This window comes from Oncorhynchus nerka, linkage group LG3, assembly GCF_034236695.1.
Source record: "Oncorhynchus nerka isolate Pitt River linkage group LG3, Oner_Uvic_2.0, whole genome shotgun sequence".
NCBI lineage: Eukaryota > Metazoa > Chordata > Actinopteri > Salmoniformes > Salmonidae > Oncorhynchus > Oncorhynchus nerka.
In genome coordinates this window covers 28613914-28629884 of record NC_088398.1, presented here as the reverse complement: position 1 = coordinate 28629884, position 15971 = coordinate 28613914, and the positions used below count along the sequence as shown (strand labels likewise).

Sequence of the window (15971 nt, the reverse complement as noted above, 5' to 3'; positions counted from 1 at the left end):
TAATTTTAGTCGGTCACATCAAAGCCTCTGTCCATGTCACCGTAGCTGTGGCTATAGCCTATCTCTCTTTTATCTCTCACATGATCTGTATGTGTCATACTATATAAAAGGAGAAAGTGTGTTTACTCTCTTAGGCATGGGGTCTGGAGAGATGCAGTTTTCAGGCAGATCCTCTGTGTGTAGGGCAAAAGTCAGGCAGCCAGTGATACTGGATCTGAAATGTGTAAACCAGGGTGGTTGGGGGGTAACAAGCAAATGTCTAGTGTGTCTCTGCAGTGTAGGATGGCATGCCTAAAGGTTGTCTCCCTTTACTGCCGCTAGCCAATCTCTCCTGGTCCAACCCACAGTGTGTGACTGTGAGCACACGTGTGTGGGTGGGCGTCTTCTTTTAGCAACAGCCCTGCATGTGCTCAAGTACTACAGAGGTCTGTTAGCAGCTTCCATTCATTTGACTTTTCTTTCTTTCACTCGCATATCCTAGTCTATTCTCGATTGCGCACGTTTATTCACCCGCTCGTCAGTCATTTTCGGCCTTCTGCCGTTGTTTACGTTTGTTTACTCTGAAGTTTTTTTTTTTCCCATGCCAACTTTTCCTCAACTGTAGAGAGAAGGTAGGAGGAGCCGTTTGGAGCAGTGTGCCTCTCTCTCTCTTTCTCTCGAACACACACACACACACTCTCTCTCTCTCCTTCTGACACTGCCGCTACATGCGTCAGACCGGAGTCTGTTCACTTCCAAGCAAGTCTGACTAAAGGGTGGAACAGTACTCTTTTGACTTAGTTTTTGAAGTTTTCTTTAAGTTTCCTCTGTTTCCTCACGCGCTCAAAGGCAACAAGAAGAGAGTGAAGAAGCAATAAGAGAGAATAAGAGGATTTATTCATACTTTTTGTGATTGGATTGAAAAGCACTTGGCACAGGTTTTAGCCACTGGACCCTTTCACAGACTGAGAAGTGAGGTCATCCTGAAATTCATTCTCCCTTGGCGGAGTGGCTCCAGCTTTGTTAGTCGTACTTTGAAGGGACAAACCCACACACACACACACACTCACACACAAATACACACACACACACACAGAGCAACAATGGTGGCCGGAATGGTGATGCCCTTGGTGGACTTGAGGGTCATCTACGAGCTCCTGTTTCGCGATGGCGTCATGGTGGCCAAGAAGGACAAGCGGCCCCAGACCAAGCACCCAGAGATCCCCAGCGTGGGAAACCTGCAGGTGATCCGCGCCATGGCCTCCCTCAAGTCCAGGGGCTACTTGAGGGAGACGTTCGCCTGGAGGCACTTCTATTGGTACCTGACCAACGAGGGCATTGTTTACCTGCGCGACTACCTCCGTCTGCCTGCTGAGATCGTCCCCTCTTCCCTGCAAAGGGTTCGCCGTCCAACAGCCACCTTGGCCGTTGCCCAAAGGGCAGCGCGTGGGGTCCAGTCAGTGGACGGCCCCACATCTTATGTCCCCAAACCTGGCAGAGAAGAGAGTCAGGAGGCGATGGCTGAGCGCCAGGTCTACCGACACAGGAGGCTGGACGCAGCTGAGGAGGAAGGCCCCTCAGACCGAACGCCAAGGTTCAGAGGTCGCCCCATGGCCACCGAGCCGGTCAGACCAAGAGCACCATGGGTATCTGAGGCCCAGGCCCAGCCTCCCCCGAGGATGGCACAGGGCTTCCACACTGAGGCTTCAATGATGGAGGAAAGCCAGGGGAAGAGGGCATCCACGGTTACCTTCTTTCGGACCACTGAGGCTAGTAGCAGAAAAGCAGTGATGTCCCCCCAGGAGAAGATCATCACTAAGGTCCATGCAGAAAGGCCCCAGGTGTTTCCGGTTCAGAAAAATTCCACTTCAACACATGAATCACAGGTCAGCATCAAGTCAGTCTCCTCCAAAACAGCCCTCCCATTAGCTGTTACTGCAATGGCTAGTGCTGCAGTAGCTGGGGCTGCAGCAGTGAAGGTCTCAGCTGAATCCTCTTTCAATGAAACGGGTGAAGAGAAGCCCAAGAAAGCTGCAGCAGCGACCGTCCCTGAGGAGACCCCCAAAGTCTCTGCTGAACGTTTCCCCAGTAAGCCAGCCATCCCAGCACCCCTGCCCCCTACTAAAAAGGTTAAGGAGGAGAAAAAAACAGAAGTGAAGGTAATTCTAGAACCCAAGAAAGCATCAGAAATGACTGTCCCCCAAGAGACCCCGAAGCTCTCAGCCGAACCCACCAAATCATTCAAAGTTGACATCACTGCTCACCTACCAGTGGTCAATGGCAATGACGGTGTTGTTATTGAGAAGGTTATCGAAACTAAGAAAGTGATGATTGAAGATGGCTCCAAATCAAAGAAGAAAAAAGCAACAGCGAAGGCTGTGATTGCTGAACCACCTGTCACAAAGGTGTCCCCAGAAAAAGGACTGAAGACCCCAGAGGAAGAGACACAGGAGCCTGCCAAACCCCACCAGCTATGACATCGTCAATAAAGCCCAAGGGACCAGAATCCAAGAATGAAACTAAGGCTGAGGTTCGAAGAGAAACTAAGGCTGAGGTTCAAAAATCAAAAGAGGCTGATCATCAGACCTCCAAACCAGTGGTGGAACAGAGCAACACGAAATCTGTAGTATTACAAGATGCACCCCATCCCGTTGCAGCCCCTCCAGCTGAGCCTCCAATCACTGTCCAAGTGCAGGAGAAGGCTGAGACAACCAATAAAGTGACCTCAGGCTCATCTGGAAAAATATCCCACAGGTCAAAGATGAGTGTCACTAAAGTGGAAATGGTGACAGTGGCGAAGACAATAAAGATGGAGATGACACAGGAAGCCCTCAAACCTGTGGAGATGACTTTTACACTGCCACTGCAACCACCTCAACCTGCCATAGTGCCGGAGGCTAAAGCCCCTATAGAAACAACTGTGGTTGATTCATCAAAGGCAAAAAAAGCTAAAAAGAAAAAGCAGGTTTCTTCCCCAAACCTTGAAACCACAAAACCATTATCCCCACCTGCAGCTGAAACATTATCAGCAACAGAGGTGCCGCTGACCAGGGCCACCGTCAAGGGTGACCTCCCAAACACCCCCGGGGCAAAGGTAATGGACTGCTGTCCAAAGATGCCTCCGGAAAGAACGTGGTCTGAGGAAACCAGCGTGGCAGCAGCTGTGCAGGCTGGGTCCCCTGCTTTAGACAAAGGGGAGGCGGAGCCTGCCCAGCTCTCTGCTGAAAAAATCAAACGGGAGGACCCGAAACCAAAAACCTCCTCTGCGAGGGAAGCACCCGTTGCAGCCCGAGAGACAGTGTCAGCCAGAGTCGAGGCACGGGCCAGCCTCCACACTGAGCAGGGGGAGCTTCCCAGAGTTGTTGCACAACACTCAGCCGCTCTAGCAGCAGCACAGAGCACAGAGGAGGAGAAGAAGAAAAGTCTATCTGTTCCTCCCAAGGCCTTGGAGAAGGACAAGGAACCCCCACAGACCCCTGCTACCACTGCAGCCACAGCCCCTCTGCCAGCACAGCCTCACCTGGAGGACACCAGTGACCAGCCTGTAGACGAGGCCAACATGAGGAAGAAGATAGTAGTGGTGGAGGAGGTGATTGAGGTGCAGCACATAAATAGCCCACAGGCAGTGGCTGGAGGAGAGGTTCCTCCTCCTGTTGTACCTGAGATAGCAGGGCAAGAACTGGACTTTGATGTCCTGCACGCACTGGCCATCGAACGGGCTCTCCTGGCCGGGGGAGCGGTGGTCGAGTCCGCCCAGAGCACCATCTCCGACGATGACTGGGACCACTCTCTGGACGTACCCGAGGAGAAGACCTTCCCCAACTTCATAGAAGGTTTGCGAGAATTTCTTGTTTCCCCCTATTTACTTCCTGTCCTGTGTGTTTATTGTGTGATGTCACTGTTGCTGAGGTTTCCTCCCTTGTATGTACTGTGGGAATCTTAGGTGGGCGTTGTGGTGATGGCACTACCATGTCTTTTACCATGTGCTATTATGTTCTAGTTGCATAGTGGTATAAACAGTGTTTAGGTTATTATACTTGTTGGTTTATGCATCTTTCCCTTCAGAGTATATCCTTTGAAGTTCAAACGATGGTATTAGTTTGGTCAGCAAAAATCTGTATTATAGTCCCGGGCCTTAGTTTCAGTGTTTTGATTTATATTCTATTATAAAACCGGTTGCACTTTAAGAATAGTTTCAGTGAGATGATGAATGAGTACAAACCAACTACCATGAAGCTGTGATTTATCTATGAGAGCGCATGCCTCTATAGTAGTTCACACCCTAATGTATATTCATATCCTATCTGTTTCACTGGCAGGGAAGATAACTCAATCCTATACACACCACAAAGTCAAAAATGTGATAGATGTTCATGCATAACAGCATATTGTAGCATACAATGCATGTTGAAACGTGTCTTTTTGCACAGCAGAACCACCTGACCTTGAGTTTAGACTTAAGCAACTCGGACTTAAGCAATGCACACTCACTGTCTCCCTGCCAGAAATGATTCAGACCTGCAGTAATTCCTGTGGTGTGGCTATGTGCAACGCCTAGCTTACTCCCCTCTTGTCTTTTCTCTGTGGAGATGACCTGCGCTATAAAGTGAGGAAGAGAATGAATGAGAGAAGGGGGTGTGGTGCTTTTGAGAATCTCTCTCTCGCTCTTCTCTGTGTTTTCTGTTGTTGTCAGGAAGGTTGTGTTCTTGGCACTGTGATTTTTGAACGGTGGTCTCTGGTTCCTGGTTTCCCCTCTCGGGTGTGATAATAGTGTGCCTTTGTGTGCGTTATCGAACAACAGGCTAGCGATATGGGGCTGGTGAACAGTATGTTATCATACCTGCTTGCAGCTCCCAGCTCTCCACCCCACATTGGCTCACGGAAATTGCTGGAATGTGCGTAAAAATGTTGCTAATGCTATCCCATGTTGTTGGCTTTGACTGAACCAGAAGTATAAATCTCTGTTTCTCTGCTGTTGTTTGTTGTTATTAAAGCAAGATGCACGTTGGTGACAATTTGGTTTTGAGATTTATGGATTGTGGGTTTTGAGATGTATTATGTGGGTGTTGATGAGTATATACTGTAGAATATAACCCTTGCACAGAGTGGTGAGAGAGCAGTACACATGGGCGTTGCCTGTGCTGTTGTGTGAGCGACAGAACGGACAGGAAATTGGAATAGTTTGCTCATACCATAGCCGTACTATTCTGGGTGTGTTTCCTCGGTGCCGCACGTCACACTGCTTTCTGCAGGTCTCGAATGAATTAGCTGCGTTGCTCACATGACAGGCAGTGGTCAAGCTGTGTTTGTCATCAGGGGAATGACTCCACTTTCAGCAATTTAAAGTTAGTGTGTGTGAACAGATCACCTAGTCAACAGCGTTTAGAGCATTTGAGATATGGATCGAATAACAAATCTGGAGGCAAAATCTTCTTCAAAATGTCCAGTGGCATGTTGTTATACTGTATGTTAGGGCATTTACATTCCATTTTGTTTTGTCATCAGTGTGAAATGTAAAGAAATAAGGTTCCTTGGTCTTTATGTGAATGTCATGGGATAATAAAGACTGTATAACTGATCTGGCAGGGAAGCCCATCATGCTTCAGAGTGCCATCCTAACCGCAGATAACACCAATGTTTGCTAACTCACTGCTGCCACCTACAGTGGATGATCCATAATAGCCATGTGTATGTGTTCATTACCCCAGAAATACCACTGTAAAAGCGTAGTGTCTTTCTATGGGGAATTTTTTTTAATGAATTTTTGAATGCATGTCATGTGACCAATCATGTAGTTTTATCAATCATACCGTAAGATATGTTAGAAACAGTATCTATGTGAAGGAATACATCTGGCAGTGATAATGACATCAAATGGAGATGTTTAGCAGACACCACATTGGTACGAGGGTGTCTCTTCATGTCTGAAGATCCTAGAGCATCTAGTATTCATGGTATCTAATTATATCGCTGTCGGATTTAGTAATACCCTCAGATACACTGCACCTACTTTTATCCTGCTACTGTAACACTGTCTGAGACTCTCAGGACTCATTCAACCCTTTCTTAGACTTCTGTCAATGTGGCTGTTCTGATTTAAAAAGGCAAGCCAGTTAAGAACAAACTCTTATTCACAATGACGGCCTGACCCGGACGACGCTGGGCTAATTGTTGCACCGCCCATTGGGACTCCCAATCACGGCCGGTTATGATACAGCCTGGAATCGAACCAGGGTCTGTGCCTTAGACCGCTGTGCCACTCGGGAGCTGGCTCAGAGTGACTGGGAGATCTATTGCCTCCATTAAAACAGTTAACTCACTGTAGTCTAAACTATGGAACAAACACACAGATCAATAGAATACGTTCATGTGTGGAAATCAAAACAGGGATCTTTAGATCTTGTCACTTTAACGCTCTTTATACATCAGGCCAAGCCGACAGTGACTCTTGATCTGGGAAATCCCAGGAAAACACTTACTCTGTGTCTGTGACATTTGCAACCGTGTGTGATGAATGAATAGCACTGCATGTTCAAACAAAAGCTGCAGTGTTTTCGATAAGTGGGGCTGCCTGCTGGCGCCATTCAAAAATCTGCCCACACGTGGGACACAACAGGCCATTACCCCGACCCCAACTCATATTTCTGACAGGCCATGTTGTTCTGCTAGGCTTCTCTCTACTTTGGTTCACGGCATTCCCACATATTTGTGTAATATATGACATTACCAGCAACTCTCAGGATTCTCCTCTGTCCCTTCTCATAATAAATGGCTCACGATTGTGGTGTGGCGTATGTGAGGGTGTGAGCCTAACCTTCCGTAAGTGAAAAAACATGGGGGTCGAGCACTGTTAGCCGTCACATCGCAGCTATGCGCATATTGAGTACAGTGTAAGCCTGTGAATCTGGGCTTTGCTGTTGTGCTCAAAACAAGGTTGGGTAGCTCGGCTGCTCCTATGTCTTTCCACTGACACCGCCAGGCATGTCTCCTGGGCTGGGACGGCACCTGTGTGTTTACAGGCCGGCTGATGAGGCAAACACGCGTCGCTCCATATTTCTGAAATAACGAGATGAAATGAGAGATATGTACTTATCTTATCTCTCTGATTTGCCGTCACATGCTTGATGTCACACGGGTCTGATCCAATTGTAGGAACGTGTATCAAACAACGAAACAATGTAGATAATAGTATAGTGTATCGCTGCAGTATATCGAGGTTGTGTAACATAGTCCTCTCACAGGAGCCTGCAGAGTATTGTCTCCCAGTGTAGGCAGGCAGAGGGGTTGCCAGTTGGAGCAGAGCTGGCTCACATGGAGGAAAAAGGCTGCTGGAACAACCAGCGTTAATTATAGTTTGTAATACAATGTAATGAGTGCAGCCTGGCTGGCTCATGTCAGAGTGACTGGGAGATCTACTGCCTCCACATAACAGTTAACTCACTGTAGTCTAAACTATGGAACAAACACACAAATAAATAGCATATGTTCCTATAATGAGTAGTAGGCCAAGATGAGCTGATGTTAGGTATTTCCCATGGTACATATTGGATTTTGGTCCTTGGTCAACAACATACATTAGAAGCTACAGTGCCTTTAGGGAGTATTCACACCCCTTGACTTTTTCTCAATTGTGTTGTGTTACAGCCTGAATTTAAAATAAGATGTTGTGTCACTGGCCTACACATAATACCCCATAATGTCAATGTGGAATTATGTTTTTAGAAATGTTTACAAATTAATCCAAAATGAAAACCTGGAATGTCTTGAGTCAATGAGTATTCAATCCCTTTGCTGTGGCAAGCCTAAATAAGTTTAGGAGTAAAAATGTGCTTCGCAAATCACGTTGTAAGTTGCATGTTTAACATGATTTTTGAAGGACTACCACGTCTTTGTACCCCACACATACAATTATCTCTAAGGTCCCTCAGTAGAGCAGTGGATTTCAAAACACAGATTCAACCACAAAGACCAGAGAGTTTTTCTAATGTCTCGCAAAGAAGGGCACCTATTGGTTGATGGGTAAAAAAGAAAATGCAGACATTGAATAATCCCTTTGAGGATGGTGAAGTTATTAATAACACTTTGGATGGTGAATCAATACACCCAGTCACTACAAAGGTACAGACGTCTTCCTAACTCAGTTGTCGGAGAGGAAGGAAACCACTCAGGGATTTTACCATGAGGACAATGGTGACTTTAAAACAGTTAGAGTTTAATGGCTGTGATAGGAAACTGAGATTGGATCAACAACATTGTAGTTACTCCATTAATACTAACCTAAATTACAGAAGAAAACCTGTACAGAAAAAAATAATATTCCAAAACATGCATACTGTTTGCAATAAGGCACTAAAGTAAAACTGCAAAATATGTGGCAAAGCATTGAACTTTTTTCCCTGAATATCAAGCGTTATGTTTGGGGCAAATCCAACACAACATATCACTGAGTATCACTCTTCATATTTTCAAGCATGGGTGGTGGCTGCATCATGTTATGGTTATGTTTGTCATCGGCAAGGAATATGGAGTTTTTAGGATAATGACAAATGGAATAGAGCTAACCACAGGCAAAATCCTAGAAGAAAACCTGGTACAGTCTGCTTTCCAATAGACACTGGGAGACACATTCACCTTTCATCAGGACATTAACCTAAAACACAAGGCCAAATCTACACTGGAGTTGCTTACCAAGACAACATTGAATGTTTTTGAGTGGCGTAGTCTCAGTTTGGACTTAAATCGTCTTGAAAATATATGGCAAGACATGAAAATGGCTGTCTAGCAATGATCAACAACCAACTTGACAGAGCTTGAAGATTTAAATAAATAAATAATGTGCAAATATTGTACAATCCAGGTGTGCAAAGCTCTTAGAGACTAACCCAGAAAGACTCACAGTTGTAATCACTGCCAAACGTGAGTCTAACATGTATTGACTCAGGGGTGTGAATACGTATGTAAATAAGATATATCTGTATTTCATTTTCAATATATTTTCAAAAATATATACAAACATCTTTTCACTTTGTCATTATGGGGTGTTGTGTGTCGATGGGTGAGAAATCAATGTTGAATTCAGGCTGTAACACAACACACATGTTGAATACTGTAAGTGAAGGGGTATGAATAATCTCCGAAGGCACTGTATGTGGCTCAGGTATGACGATCCTCCCCTGGGTGTTGAGAGGAGGGAAGGGAATGGGTTCTAAAAAGTCAATGTTGATTTTGTGACGTGTACACACACATGCACACATGCACGCTCACACATACAAAGCCACCTCCCACAACACCCACCCATATACAAAATACTATAGGGTTTCTCTACTCTTTCAACGGTCTCAGAAACATCTGACTTTCAACACAAACCTCCCGAATTGTAACAGTATGTTTTTCAGCAGCTACCCGCCTGACGTTGTCCGAGTCGAGATGGAACATTAACTAGAGCAGAGAGGGACTCTATGGTTTAGAGAGAATTAGCTGAGCTTTCTCCACTAGATATATAGAACATGTACATATACATATGTATAGAACATATATATATATGGGGCCCCTTTATGGCTTGGTCGAAAATGGACGTGGACTTATGGTCAGTTAAATGGAACAAATATGTGTTTTTCAATGTTGTGCCTTTCATTTTTTTCAACAGAAAGACTGGCCATAACAAATACAAAGAAAAAAATCCTGTAGAAAAAATGTAATTAAAAAAGGTATAAGGGAGATAAATATGGCACTATTTCTCAGTTCTTCAATGTTCAAAGCCTTTTTAGGCACTTTTCCAGCACTTTTCATCACTCCAGAAATGTGAGTAATGTGTGTATGGATACCACAAGGGTGAACTATAGGGGTGAACTATCTATCTGTTGACATATAGAAATGCCAACAGGAAGTCCGTCACGACTTCCGCCGAAGTCAGTCCCTCTCCTTGTTCGGGCGGCGTTCGGCGGTCGACGTCACCGGCCTTCTAGCCATCGCCGATCCACTTTTCATTTTCCATTTGTTTTGTCTTTGTTTTACACGCCTGGTTTCAATTCCCCGGTTGCGTGTTCATTATTTAACCCTCTGTTTTCCCCATGGTTTTTGTGCGTGTTTTTTATTGTAAGTTCGGTCCGATGCTTGTGGGCTTGGTGCTACTTCATGTATTTTGTCATTCTGAGTAATGTTCCTTGTGTTACTCATTTCTGCTGTCCTGCGCCTGACTCCTCTGCACCAGCTACACCCAGATCCTTACAAAGTCATGTCTATGGACTACTCTGAGCCTCCAAGGGGTGTCGTAGTATAGCTCTGTTACAGAAATGACTGCACCTCTTTATTGGTTCATTTGGTGGAAATATTCCATGTCAATCTTACTAGGAACTGTGTTTGGGCCATAGATAATCCTATAAGAACATCAGTTCCTAACAGACAAAATATTGATTCTCAGTTTCACAGAGCTCCAAATGACTAAGCCTAGTTAACGTTGAACACATAATACTGAGTTTAGAAAGGCCTATTTCATCCTCAAACATAGGGGACCAAAGAAAAACGGTCTCAGAAAGTAGGTATGGTATTGTTGCGAATGGAACATACATTGTCAGTACTGTAATTCACCATGCCACAAGCACACTTCGATACATAGCCACCAATTGAAAAGAAATGCTATATTTAGCTAACGTTATACATTGCAGGGGTCCCCAAAGCAACAGTGGATCATTAGTTCGAGAGGCTTGGAGATTAGGTCATGCCAATCTATCTCTCACGAAATAGGAGTGTTTTCACTGGCATTTAGACAGTTAAGTTTGACATTTCAAAGAAGACCACCAAGCCAGCCTGAGCCAGATTAGTTCCAGTTCTGGATATGAGAAATCAGGTTTATGTCAGAGTACATTGTAATTGACACGGTGCTTAATTGAGAACCACGTCCTTCTTCACCTGTTGATTCTTCACTTGTGTCTTCATGCCACATAGATGATAGGCTTTTGACAGAAAGCTCAACTGACCGTAGTGGTATTAGATGATGGCTATATAGTATAGGCTATTTGATGACAGTATTAGCTGAAGGACTTACTTCGTGTATGTAGGTACAGTATGTGCTCAGGCAAACTGTATACGTCATCAGATTCCTCTTAAATGGGTCAGGTCTCTTTCCTGGCCTGGCTGAAACCTGTGACATAATCTCACTGAATAAAGATCTCATCTGAGAAGGGAAGTAGCCTGGCGTAGTGGCTACTGCAGAAAAAAAAATGGCCGCCAGGGTGGTTCCATCAGCTTCTAAACTGTGATGGTGTGATCATCTGTCCCTGTCTGCTATTTATAGCCCAACAGTAAGCTTCAATACCGCCCCTTGCCTCCCCCCACCACTCCCCCCGGCCCTGTCGGTTCCCCCTTGCCCCCCTTCTAATTGTGAGGCCACTAGAGAACAGGCTGACAAATCCTAGCAGCAGGCACGGGGCTGTCAAAATTAAGAAGGTGGAGAAACGGACAGCGGAGAGCAAACAAACAGGAGTCCTCCTCTTTCACCTCATTTCCCTGATTCGGCTCTCTCTGTTCCTCCTACTTCCTCTTCCGCTCTCTTTTCCTGACAACATAGATGAAGATCATACCTGGTAGGTCAACCGACTGGGGTGACTGTTGTTGGGGTCGATGTCCATCTGTCTCTCTGTCGGCTGTCCTACTGTGTGTTTTTGGCAAACGCGGTGTGTGAAATGTTGTTGTGTTGCTGAGAGGGGGGAACGCACATCCGTACTACACACAGATGCACATTCACCACACACACACGCACACACTCACGGCCGCTTAACCGCAACCTTCAGCTACCGAAGTATGTATTTTATTCCATATTTAAACCTGTTGGCACTATGGCAGACTTGAATTGTGAATCATGTCTGCTGACTGTTTAAAAAAAAGGACAACAGAAGCCACCCGAAGGGGACTGTCTGGTCCTCTGAGTTGGACAGACGTGAGTCCAGAAAAAGAGTGTTGTGACTGGCTAGAAGGATAGTGTTGCTCCATTTGAAACTCCTCTGTGTCTGTTTGGGCTATCTATTTTCGTGTCTTGCACAAGCCTTGCTCAAGCCACCAGTGTCGCCAGGCCATTTGGGATTGTTGTTGTTGTATTTAAGCAAGTTAACTGGTGGTCTGTTTCTTTCGTAGAGATTTAGAAGGCAGGATTATTTGATGACTCTTTAAATTGTCTGCGCTTAGTTCACTCTTATTCTCGAAGGACATTTTTTTTTGCAAGATGGAGGTGATACTGTACATGGGGTGTGTGTGAAGGCGTGATTGATGGGCTAATATGGTAAACATGCCGTTGTTAGATGTTGAAATCACAGCGAGACCTTTACCCTGGGATGACTGGCCTTACTTGTGATTACCATTCTTCCAATCGGGCTGGGCTTTCTCCTTTTGGAATCGCTCCGTGACAGGACCTACTTAGATAACGCTTCCAGACCAGCCAGTCCCGCTGTAATTAACCTAACAAAGGGATTTGCATCACCTACTTCCTTGCGAAATATTGTAGAACTAAATCCTTGTTCAGTTGAACTACGATGTACTGTATGTTGTAGAGGTTGGAAAAGAGGGGGGCATTCATTGGGGAACATATGGGAGTGATTAGGCTGCAGTGAGAGAGAGAAAAGGGGAACAAAATTAACATTGATACTCTAGGATGGAATCAGTCAGAGAGGGGGTTCAATTCAACGTGGTAAGAACACAATACTCTCAATGTAAACGTCCACCTACTGTTAACGTTTACTTAAATTATAACCATATTATCAGATTGTTTCAAGAGGGACAATAGGATTTTGACATAATTTTACAGTGGTAGTTTTTTTTAAACTGTTCATTCATTTGAAGTCTATCGTGCCTTTTTTGACTGCGTGTGTGTGTGTCTGTACGTTTAATGAACAGAGTCTAGTTAAATGCCCAGTGTGACTAGATCCACTTTAGCTTAGACAGCCATTTGCAGTGAAAGCAGACACTGTAAACACACAGAGTGCGCTGGTTATTACAGAACAGACACATACATTATAGGAACATACGTTCAGAATGTAGAGAGAGGAAGAAAAGAGAAAGAGAGAGAGAGTGTGTTGTAAACAGAGAGAAGCCTAGATGAGGGACAGAAGAAGTGTTGAGGGCGTCGCAGCGAGTGAGAGAAAGCTAGGGGTTCACTGTGTTGGCCAGGAAAGGTTGAAACTGCCTGTCATTATTTTTTAAACCACACTCCCACCTTCTCTTCTCCTCTGGCACACCCACACGGCCCCACTCCCCTCCCACTCCATGCCCTACCACCTGTCTGTCAGTGCTGCCAAAGTTGTCCTGGGCTTATCTCTGTCCTATTGCTGGCTGTGGCGAGCCCCCCAGGACCCATGTACCCTGCCCTGGTGGTTTTGGGGCACATAGTGACCCTGATCGCAGTCTGGCGATTGACGAGACTGAAGAGGCAAGGTAAGAGAACTTCAGGAGATAGGGAGAAAAGGGGAAAGGGCTTTTCAGTCGTAGTCTCCCACTAAGAAGACACACTAACCTTAAGTAAAGGAGAGTCAAAGTCATAGAGTAGCCGGCTGTACCATTCAGTAGGTCTCCTTTTTCCTCTACTTCTCTCTCTCACCAGCCCTCTCTCTTCCTACAGTAACTCTGTCTCTCTCTCGTTTTTGCTTTACTCTCTTCAGCCCTCTTGTGTTGGAAGTTAACCCTCTAAATGCTGGCTACTATCCTAGCCATGTTAGCAGTCGTGGCATGTGGTAAGAGAGGCATTGGGGGGGGGTTGTTATTCTTTGGATCTGAATCAGTGTCCAAGGTTTGAAAGGTCATTACTTATATCACAAATATATGAATTGCAAATATATCAAATTAATATGAGGGTCATAAGTGCCTTCCAGTACTTCCAACATTGATTTGATTTGCTGTGATTGAATCGGCTTACAACATGCTAATTTCGTCCTGCATGCTTACACCAGCTTCACCTTTATTGGTCGGACCTCTGTGGTCGGAGGGCATAACCCGTGGCAAGCCGTGAAGGTTGCGGGGTCTTTCCGTGCTGATAGCACGTCAGCACCCGGTATGTGATTGAAGTGACCTTACTGCAGCAGCAAAGGGCTTAGCTCTCATTACACAGTCAGTGCATGGTAACATGGGAAGCCCATCACCTTGTCTCGTGGTGCAGGTTTTCCTGTGATCCGTTAGACCCACCAGAGCCATCTGGACAAGTCACACCATTTACATTTACATTTAAGTCATTTAGCAGACGCTCTTATCCAGAGCGACTTACAAATTGGTGCTTTCACCTTATGACATCCAGTGGAACAGCCACTTTACAATAGTGCATCTAGGTCTTTTAAGGGGGGGGGGGTGAGAAGGATTACTTTATCCTATCCTAGGTATTCCTTAAAGAGGTGGGGTTTCAGGTGTCTCCGGAAGGTGGTGATTGACTCCGCTGTCCTGGCGTCGTGAGGGAGTTTGTTCCACCATTGGGGGGCCAGAGCAGCGAACAGTTTTGACTGGGCTGAGCGGGAACTGTACTTCCTCAGTGGTAGGGAGGCGAGCAGGCCAGAGGTGGATGAACGCAGTGCCCTTGTTTGGGTGTAGGGCCTGATCAGAGCCTGGAGGTACTGAGGTGCCGTTCCCCTCACAGCTCCGTAGGCAAGCACCATGGTCTTGTAGCGGATGCGAGCTTCAACTGGAAGCCAGTGGAGAGAGCGGAGGAGCGGGGTGACGTGAGAGAACTTGGGAAGGTTGAGAAAGCTTGACCATCCCACCTCCACCCCAGCGAGACTTGGCTATGCTTATTGTTGTAAGGTAGTTGATGAGGGCCTGTCAGATGTGAACAATGTGTAAGCTCCCAAACCTGTTTCAGTCATGTATAAGGCTATGCCTGTCTGCGTCGGTGTCGGGCTGGTGTGTGTGTGCCCACCTGTGAGAGTTGAAAGTTGCCTTGTATCCTTTTAGGTGGGATTAATCACTGTTACTAGGGTCATGGTTAAATGCACCTGTCAGGTTGGAGACAGGGAAGGGATGTCCCCACCCTGCGGACAGACAGATAGAGTTACAGAGAGATGTAGAAATCCATAGGGCCAGCCATTCAACAGGAACACTTTGACGTCTTCAAGGTGCTAGCCTGAATCAACATCAGATCTGTGATGGGTAATGTCATATGGAATGACACAGACGGTAGGTTAAACGCACGAAGGGTTCTGTGTAACCCCACACATGGGGAGGCTAACTGTTGTTTACATGTCAGGCTGCTAGAATATGACCCAGTAATTAGCTAGAATAACATCCACTACAGCCAAAATGATAATGTTCTGTTAACCTTTCAGAGTTGGTAAATGTCTACGTAGCTGGGGGCTCCACTAAGTGATTGTCACTGAACAGGAAGAGCATCAATGTTTGGCTCCTACAGAGAAAAACCGATCCACAATAATATCATGACCTGGCATCTAGGTAGAATAACATCCACTATGTCATGTATGTTGTGAACACACACAAACACACACACACACACACACACACACACACACACACACACACACACACACACACACACACACACACACACACACATGCAGCAAGTGGAACACAGCAGATAAGCATCATCAAGAGTTAAGTAGCTGGGGGAATGAAGCAGGAGGAAGTAAAAGGGTTAAGTAGCTGGGGGAATGAAGCGGGAGGAAGTAAAAGGGTTAAGTAGCTGGGAGAATGAAGCAGGAGGAAGTAAAAGGGTTAAGTAGCTGGGGGAATGAAGCAGGAGGAAGTAAAAGGGTTAAGTAGCTGGGGGAATGAAGCAGGAGGAAGTAAAAGGGTTAAGTAGCTGGGGGAATGCAGCAGGAGGAAGTAAAAGGGTTAAGTAGCTGGGGAATGAAGCAGGAGGAAGTAAAATAGTTAAGTAGCTGGGGGAATGCAGCGGGAGGAAGTAAAAGGGTTAAGTAGCTGGGGGAATGCAGCAGGAGGAAGTAAACAGGTTAAGTAGCTGGGGGAATGCAGCAGGAGGAAGTAAAAGGGTTAAGTAGCTGGGGGAA

The 15971-nt window shown here is 45.8% G+C and overlaps 1 protein-coding gene across 1 annotated transcript in view; it reads left to right on the top strand.

Moving 5' to 3' along the window:
• Positions 1-1043: 1043 nt before the first annotated feature.
• LOC115106241 (plectin-like) overlaps positions 1044-15971 on the top strand; it is a 138895-nt gene continuing 123967 nt past the window's right edge. Inside the window, 2 exon segments of the mRNA XM_065005601.1 lie at positions 1044-2439; positions 2442-3812. Of these exon segments, the coding sequence (XP_064861673.1) occupies positions 1083-2439; positions 2442-3812 (2728 nt within the window). The 5' untranslated portion in view covers positions 1044-1082.